Genomic DNA, 9,045 nt, shown 5'->3' on the forward strand with positions numbered 1-9,045 from the left:
GTAGAAGAGCCGGGGATGGCTATGTCGCTCTCGTGAAAGGGAGGGAGGAGAGAGAAGACATATGGGGTTATGAGAGTGTCCTATTTAGACAAGCTCATTTATATCACTCCTCTCAAGCTACAGTCCAGAAAACTCAAATAGAACTTAGAAAAAAATGAAAACTAATTCACCGATCCATCTCTTCAAATTTATCGCATTTACACAAATACTTTATGAGAAAAATACTATTTAAGTTGTTACCTCAATTTTCTACCCAAAATTCAAACCGTTGGAACTTCCAACAATTGTGTAACTGAAATGTAATTGTTTGAAGTTACATAAGCATTTAGGAGCAATCACTTTTAAATTGGGTACCACAAACTTTTGCCTAAACTTTAAAACTATTAATAAAAAATTCAAATAGGAAATGATAAGGTGGATGTTATGTAGGAAATGCAGTAAAAATGTAGGAGTGTTATAACTAGGGATGGAAACGGTGTATTCCCCTTGCTGCCCGCATGTTCGAGTTAGGGCGCCTGGTGCTGTTCTGCCCGGTAAGCTACTTCCTTGCTTGATTCTCATATGTGTGCAATATTCTAACTCAACCCAACCCAACCCAAATTAACAAACTGCCGGGGAGAAGCGTACGGAAAGGCATGAACTGGACCCTGACCGACAAAATACAAGGGAAAATGTCGATCGGGTTGGGTCAAGCATCCTTCTCTCCATTGGGAATGTTGCAAGGAAAGAAGTCAAAAATACACGCCAAAGATAGAGATACCAACAACCACATGTCCCGATTGTGAAGTGATCATGCAAACGTTGGTACATGTACATAGTATATTGATATATTCGGGATTGGGCTGTAGGTGAAAGAAGGCGAGTGTCACGAACTGACGTTACCTTTATTGGTTTTGTGGACATATAATCGAGAAAGCTAGCTGCATAGGTTGGTTTGGTGACAGTGACAAACGGAACTAATAGTCCATTGTGTTCTGCTTAAAAAAAAACCATCCGAAGGTAATCTTGCTGTGTGATACAAGTGATGTTTCGATCGTTAATCTGCAGAATCTAACTTAGAATGCACCATATGTGAACACGTAGTATCTCTCATATAGGAAGATTGATGTAAAACCATCTGCTAAACTCTCTAACAGAGACGTGGTAACCATAAGATATGCCGCAAGGCAACGAACCGTTTGCAATCACGCCTAGAAAATGTCTTAGTCGGTTTCAAAGTGCACTTCGACTTGTTCTTTTGTACATAAAGAAAGTAGTCATATACTCATATCCAACGATTAATTTATATATGCATGAGTTTTTTTACTAAGACTAGTAATATGCCCGTGCGTTGCAACGGAAAATATAAATATTCTAATGTTTCCACACAAATCAAGGTCAACAAATAATTTTAGGATTAACATCCATATCAAGCATCGTTGTCAATAGCGACGGCAGTATATTGTTTTAGCAGTACCTAAAAACTCGGAGGTGGGAAGGGGACTAACATACGAAAATACAGAAATATGTATGAGAACAAAATCATAGAATCAATTCCCTTTCCGTTCTCCAAATTTGTTTGGAGAGCCTCCAACAAAATTAAATCTGTATTTCTCTTTGTCATGGACTCTCCAAAATATCACTCTCTAATGTTTTGTAACTATCAACTTTCTCTATCTCAAAATATAATACAACAATAATCCAAAATGTAGCAATAATTCAGAACAATGAACTCCAGCTCATTCGACAGTTATGCAAGTTCAAAAAAAACATCAGCACAACAATACACTTACTCAGGTCTCTCCACTCTCAATCTCTCACACAACCACAACATGAATGGTTAACTTACTTTAGAGTAAAGAGAAACCAGCCTCTGAACCATCGTGATCTTGTCCCCAATCTTCTAGCTCCTCGTGCACTCTCAGACTCATTCTCTCATTCTCTATCTACTCCACGTGTCTCATAAATAAAACTAACTGGCTCCTCATGCACGGTGCGTCGGTGCCTGTATACTTTGGCATAAAGAAGAACTGTTTTGCTTTTGACCACAAATTCATTTCACTCTGCAGGCTCCGAAGCAATATCTATGTTCTAATCTATATTGCTTGACAAAGAAATCAGCACAAAGAAATGGGATCAGCAGAATCAACATAAGTTTTCAAACCTAAATTAAGCATTATGTAGCTTTACAGAGATGTAGAATTTAGTAGTTTACAAAGAAAAAACGGGTTACTCTCACCTATCATAACCAACTCTCCAGAGCGCCTCTATGATTCCCGTCGCTGCCTCCTCTGCCCCGGCGTCATCGCCGGCGGTCTCCGGCTGCTGCTTGATTTCCCGTGCCTCGGCCGCAGCAAGGTCGTCCGCCCATGCTCGCTCTCGGCCGCAGCTCGGGCCACTCGGCAAATCTCCTCTTGTGCGCGTGGCGCGGCCATGTCGGTCCGGATGACCTGCAGGCTGCAGATGCAGAGGAAGAGAGGCCACTCCCTCTGCGTTTCACACATGTGGGGCACGAGCAGTGGAGGTGGTGGTGTTGGGGATCGAGGGGGCGGCGGTGGAGATGGGGAGATGTAAGATACGGTTTGGGATTTCTCCTGGAAGGAAGCCGAGCGAGAGTGACGACCAGCTCCGTGGGTTTCGTTGGGCCTGGCCCAATGAGGGGAAGCGGGACGAAACGGCGACGTATCCGGAGCGGAAGAGACCATCGACGAAGCGGACGACGTACCGTCTGAGGTCTGACGACGCAACCTGTTCCTCTTTTTTAAGTAGTAGAGATTTGTTAAAAAAACATATAATTTTTCTGGGGAAAAACATATAAAAGGTGTAGGCCCACCTGGGGCACAAAATCCGCTTTCCGGCGAGCCCTTTGCAACGGAAACTTTACGTGACCACGTATGCAAATAAAACCAGAGGTGGTCAATCGAATGCCCTGGCTTTGGCCACACTCCAAAGCTAGAGCACTCGAGCTCAAGCTCCTGCCTTGATAGTTCATCCACCGAATCACCAAACGAAAATTGACCATATAGATCGAAACCTCAAACAAATGACGAAAATTGACGTCGTAGCTGCTACACGCTTGCCTCCCTTCCTACATGCGTATAAGAACTCAAGTACTTGTTCCAACAATTCATCCCCACCTTGCCACACATTTCTCCACAAGAGTTCAAGATCGATCAGCTAGCTTCGGACATCGCAAGCTAGCTCAAAGCCTAGGAACCATGGCCATGGCGATCTCTTCGGATCTTCGAGCTCCTTGCTCTCTCCTCATGGCAACCTTGATGCTGATCATCGTCCAAGCGCAAGGCATCACTAGGCACTACAATTTCAATGTATGTCTATCAGTATATGTATTCCACAATTCATTCTAATACTGTAGTACATGTTTTGAATGCATTTTCGGCCGTGATCTTGATTTCTTACGTGGTGCATCCACTGCAGGTTCAAATGGCAAACGTGACGAGGCTGTGCGCCACCAAGAGCATCGTGACGGTGAACGGGGAATACCCCGGGCCGGCGCTGGTGGCGAGGGAGGGCGACCGCGTCCTGGTTCGCGTCACCAACCACGTCGCGCACAACATGACGCTGCACTGGCACGGCATCCGGCAGCTCCGGAGCGGCTGGGCCGACGGGCCGGCGTACATCACGCAGTGCCCGATGCAGACCGGGCAGAGCTACCTCTACAACTTCACCATCACCGGGCAGCGCGGCACGCTCTGGTGGCACGCGCACATCTCCTGGCTGCGCGCCACCGTCTACGGCGCCATCATCGTCCTCCCCAAGCACGGCGTGCCTTACCCGTTCACCGCGCCGCACAAAGAGGTCCCCATGATCTTTGGCGAGTGGTGGAGGGCGGACACGGAGAAGTTGGTCAGGCAGGCGCTCAAGACCGGCGGAGCCCCAAATATCTCTGACGCTTTCACCATCAATGGCCTCCCAGGGCCGTTCTACAACTGCTCTGCCAAAGGTACGCACATATGGGCGCATGCTTAATTGACACTGTTTATGAGGGGGGAAACGTTACTGACATGCATCCATGACACATTGCAGACACGTTCAAGCTGAAGGTGGAACCAGGAAAAACATACATGCTGCGCCTCATCAACGCTGCTCTCAACGACGAGCTCTTCTTCGCCGTCGCCAACCACACGCTCACCGTCGTCGAGGTCGACGCAGTCTATGTCAAGCCGTTCACCGTGAAGACCCTGATCATCTCCCCAGGGCAGACCACCAACGTCCTCCTCACCGCCAAGCCGGTCTACCCTAGGGCCAACTTCTACATGTCCGCCGCGCCCTACTCCGTCATCAGGCCCGGCACCTTCGACAACAGCACAGTCGCCGGCATCCTCGAGTACCAAAAACCAGGCTCCCCCTCCGGGTCAAGCTTCGACAAGTACTTGCCACTCTTCAAGCCTACCCTACCGCGGTTCAACGACACCGGCTTCGTCGCCAATTTCACCTCCAAGCTCCGAAGCCTCGCCACGCCGCAGTACCCGGCGGCCGTGCCGCAGTCGGTGGACAAGCGATTCTTCTTCACCGTCGGGTTGGGCACGCTCCCGTGCCCCGTGAACGCGATGTGCCAGGGGCCTACCAGCACCACGCAGTTCGCGGCGGCCGTCAACAATGTCTCCTTGGTGCTCCCTTCCACGGCGCTCCTCCAGTCTCACTTCACAGGCACGTCTCGAGGCGTCTACGGATCAAACTTCCCTATCGTGCCCCTCAAAAAATTCAACTACACCGGGACGCCGCCGAACAACACGAACGTGGCCACCGGAACCAAGCTGCTCGTGCTGCCGTTCAACTCCTCGGTGGAGCTGGTGATGCAAGATACGAGCATCCTCGGCATCGAGAGCCACCCCCTGCACCTGCATGGCTTCAACTTCTTCGTCGTCGGCCAAGGGGTTGGCAACTACGACAGTGTGAATGATCCCGCTAAGTTCAACCTCGTCGACCCCGTTGAGCGGAACACCGTTGGAGTGCCGGCCGGCGGGTGGGTGGCCATCCGATTCCTCGCCGACAACCCAGGTAACCACAGTTTTGCATACTACTCATTCATGAAACTAATTTTTAGCACATACTCGTATGAATGATTTACATATGTATACACAGGTGTATGGTTCATGCATTGCCATTTGGAGGTACACACGACATGGGGACTCAGAATGGCATGGCTGGTGCTAGACGGGAACCTGCCCAACCAGAAGATACTTCCTCCACCATCTGATCTCCCAAAATGCTAGCCGGGCAGAAGCGGAGTTGTTACTTTCCCCCTCTTTTGATTTTGCTTGCCATTTGCGATTGATGTCTCCTAACGGAGATCTTAGCAGTTTTATTCAGTTCGCTGACCCTATTTTTTTTTTCTAATTTAACTTTCTCCTTTGATTGATTAGCAACTTGTGATGACAATGTTTTGATGCTTATGGAATAAACAATGACGTGAATTACACGTCAAAATCGCTGATCTTTCCTTTCTGTGAACCACGTCACATTTGGATCCATGTTGCTCGAAATATTAGATATATGTTAGTATACTAGGCCATGATAGTGCGCGCTAGTCAAAAAATAAATATAAGAAGACATGAATCGTGAAATTTAAATTTGCAAAGGCATCACAATATATTGGTCGAAAATCAAAGATGGGCAATTTGATCGGTTTACAAAGGAGCGCGGCATTTGCCAATAGTTAAATATGAGGATATACTTCTTCTTTTGGGCACCTTGAAACAATATTGCCAATTTGATTAATAAAATCAGCCAAGAGTCCAGGCATAGCAATATACCATTTCTTCTTGCCTTTTGCAAAATACAATGTTATCAGACAAACGAGATCTGACAACACCAGTACCCCCTACCCTCTGGATTAAGAACATGTTCGGCTGTTCCGATACTCTCCCGCTCCTCATCAACCCCGTTCCTGGAGCGGAAGGAGCTGCAGCGAATTTTGAGGGAGCGGCTAAAACCAAACTCTACAGCTCCGCAGATTTGATCAGAGTCCGGGGAACATGTTTGTGTTCATTCCTAAATTTAGTCTGGACAGAATAGTTCCTAACTTCGGGTGGATTCATGTCAATGATTTCTCCAATGTCGTCCATGCCTACTCCCAATAAGAGCCATGGGAGCTCCAATGCCATCCATGCCAACTCCGGGTGGATTCATGTTAATGATTTCGCCAATGCCATCGGTGCCTACTCCCAATGATGGCTTCATACCATCCCTCCAATTCATTCTACTCCCAATGATGCACACACAACCGAAGTTCAAAATGAAGATGAAGAACAAGATAGAAGTGCAAAAGAAGATGGTGATGATGAATGAACTATGTTTCTTTTTGTTGGTGGTCTTGAACTATGTTTCTTTTTGTTGGTGGTCTTGAACTATGTTTCTTTTAGTGGGTGGTTTTGAACTATGTCTTGATCTTGAATTATGTCTCACATATATTTTATTATTTGTGTCCATATGGTTGCATATATTGCATTTGATCAAGCGCCAAAACCCTGCTGCGCGCGCACGTTTTACCGCGCCTGGTGAAGGGCTTGACAGCGAAGCGCTAAATTGTCCAGCGCCTGGTGAAGCGATTCGCAAACGCGCGCGCTAAAACTGGGAAAAAGGCGCATCACGCGTCTGTTGGAGATGCTCTAAATATATCATCGGAGGGAAATGGAACATGCCCTACATATATTATTAGTCTGGACAGATGATTATAGGAGATAAATTTAGTGTTCATTCCTTATATATTGTGACACAATTGAAAGAACATAAATTATTTATCAAACAATACAATAAACATTAAATCATGTATCCATATTATGAAGGGTGATCAAGAAAATGATGACTATTAGTGTCCATCCAATCTTCATCTATGTAACCTACATAAATAATATATGAATGTACATGTACACTAAAGATGAAATATTGAAGAAAATATCACAAATTGGACAAGTTTGTAAATTGCTAAATGTTGTGGGTATGATTAACGGGTACCCCACAATAGTGCCAGTTATCTGGCATGGCCGGGTGGCCCACAGATGGTGGTATAACAGATTGACTATGGCATGTACAACAAGGTGATGTTAGTTTTCTCTTAGGCTTGACATGTAGGATTTTTGCTTAGTTGGAGGAGAGAGAAGGAAGAAAGAGAAGGTTGTATTTCATTAGCTAAGGGATGATCTCTTATGAAATAAAATAAGACTATTTTCCCCATTGTACGACTTGTATTTCCTTAGCCACAGAATTTCCTACTAAAAATAATTAGTTCTCATTTATTATAAGGGATGATAATAAGAGATTAATTCATTGTATCCCTAATATTTATCGTCTTCTCTAAATGACGTGGACTACTAAGAGAAGACATGTTTCCCTTGCCATTGTACATGCCCTTAGTTGCAACAACGTTCGGGTGAGATGACATGATTTGGGTTGTCTATGTACGAGATCTGATGGTTTAGAGGAGCAAACCACCGTGGTTGAGTTAAATTGATAGATACGTTTGCTAGATGATGGAATAACTATTATACATTATGCGGATGATACAATTTTCATGTTGAAGATAGTCTAGAGAGTGCTATAAACTTAAAATTTATTTTATGTATTTTTGAGCAACTCACTCGTTTGAGAATTGATTTTCATAAGAGAAAAGTCTCGTTTTTGGTGACGCGGTAGATAAACAAGATATGTATGCACATATACCACTTGTAAGAAATAAGACTTCCCCTTTTAATATCTAGGGGTCCCTATGCACAATAAATGGTTGAGGGATAGTGATTAGAAAGATACCGAGGATAAAATAGAGAAAACAGAATTCTAGTTGGAAGGCAATCTTACAACGATAGGTACTAGACTTATTTTGATCATAGCTTCACTTATTAATGTTTCTAGTTACATGATTTCCTTTTTTTTCCTTATGCCAAAATAGGTTTTGAAAATATGTGTTTTCTTTCGGGCCCGCATGCTTTGGCAAAAAAAAAGCAAAATGTGAAGAAATAGAATTTACTTAAATGGGCTGATGTTTGTAAAAAAACTATTAGATACTTAATCGCTATGTCCCTTGGTGGATTTAGATTTGACATAAGAAGTTAGAGATAAGTGCGTTTTTTTCTCGCTGCAACATCTATCTCCACGAGTGAATCCTAATCACGAGGTTTGGGGTTTTGTGGATTCACATATGATAGAAGGACTATGAGGTAGAAATTAAGAAGTAGGACATCTCTTTTATTTCCTTTATCATAATGTGTTTGCTCGCACAAGTTTTTTTTTTCTGTACATTGTTACACAACATTTTCAATTTTGGTATTTTTTTACAAGTTTGCCACATAGTTATTCAATGATCTAGTTGGTATTGTTATTTTCGTAGTGAATAATTATCGTTGTTGTTGTGACAGCATGAACCTGCACATAGTAATATGTGTTTCAATACTTCATGCTAGATGTTGCAGTGCATAGTCTTCGATGTTGCACTCTAAAGTCTAAAGTGTACTTGTCTTCCATTATGTTACCTATTGGTGCTTATACTTGTTCTTACTGTTATTTACTTGTTTTCTCTGAGATTACCTTCTCATCTATTCAATTCTAGAAAAGTAGATATTAAAAACTTCTAGACTGCAGGTGGAATTGGTGGGCAAGGGAAGACGGGAGTGCACCCTAAGAAACGGTGCATGCGGTGGCATCGAAAAGATAACGTGACATGTGGGAAATAAAACAAAACGATAGAAGAACAACACAAAGGCAACACGAGAAATAATTTTTTTTTGGTTCCATCAGCAGTAGGGTTTGTGTTTGATAGTGCCCTACACATAGTATTGCCCTTTAACATTCGGGTCAGTGTGTACAATCGAATAGATGGGAAATTAAACCATTCATAGCTGATGGTGAATTGTAATTTTTTTGGTGAAGAATCTTCTATGCCAATTGAGAATGAATATGATTGCCGCATGGCATAATTTCAGATTGCATTTATAAAAACCGTCTCATAACCGGAGCTGTGGATCGGACAATCTTGGTAGTTTTTGGGCCGAACATGTACCGGGAGGCTGAACGTATTTCTGTCACGTAAATCCTATCACGTCGCGTATT

General features: G+C 44.0%; 1 protein-coding gene across 1 annotated transcript; it reads left to right on the forward strand.

Annotated features, from left to right (window-relative positions):
- The first annotated feature begins 3,075 nt into the window (after positions 1–3,075).
- On the forward strand, positions 3,076–5,447 carry LOC127333099 (laccase-4). The gene is made up of 4 exons (XM_051359411.1): positions 3,076–3,308; positions 3,418–3,943; positions 4,027–5,001; positions 5,086–5,447. Exons 1-4 carry the CDS (start codon positions 3,198–3,200, stop codon positions 5,214–5,216), a joined length of 1,743 nt encoding a protein of 580 aa, XP_051215371.1. The 5' UTR covers positions 3,076–3,197; the 3' UTR covers positions 5,217–5,447.
- Positions 5,448–9,045: the final 3,598 nt, after the last annotated feature.

Source organism: Lolium perenne, chromosome 2 (genome assembly GCF_019359855.2).
Source record: "Lolium perenne isolate Kyuss_39 chromosome 2, Kyuss_2.0, whole genome shotgun sequence".
NCBI classification, from domain to species: domain Eukaryota; kingdom Viridiplantae; phylum Streptophyta; class Magnoliopsida; order Poales; family Poaceae; genus Lolium; species Lolium perenne.

Bases quoted from the DNA above. Each gene is read 5' to 3' on its own strand.
- LOC127333099 (XM_051359411.1), top strand. From the start codon at position 3,198: ATGGCCATGGCGATCTCTTCGGATCTTCGAGCTCCTTGCTCTCTCCTC. The intron at 3,309-3,417 runs GTATGTCTATCA...CATCCACTGCAG, and splicing joins CTAGGCACTACAATTTCAAT to GTTCAAATGGCAAACGTGAC. The intron at 3,944-4,026 runs GTACGCACATAT...GACACATTGCAG, and splicing joins CTACAACTGCTCTGCCAAAG to ACACGTTCAAGCTGAAGGTG.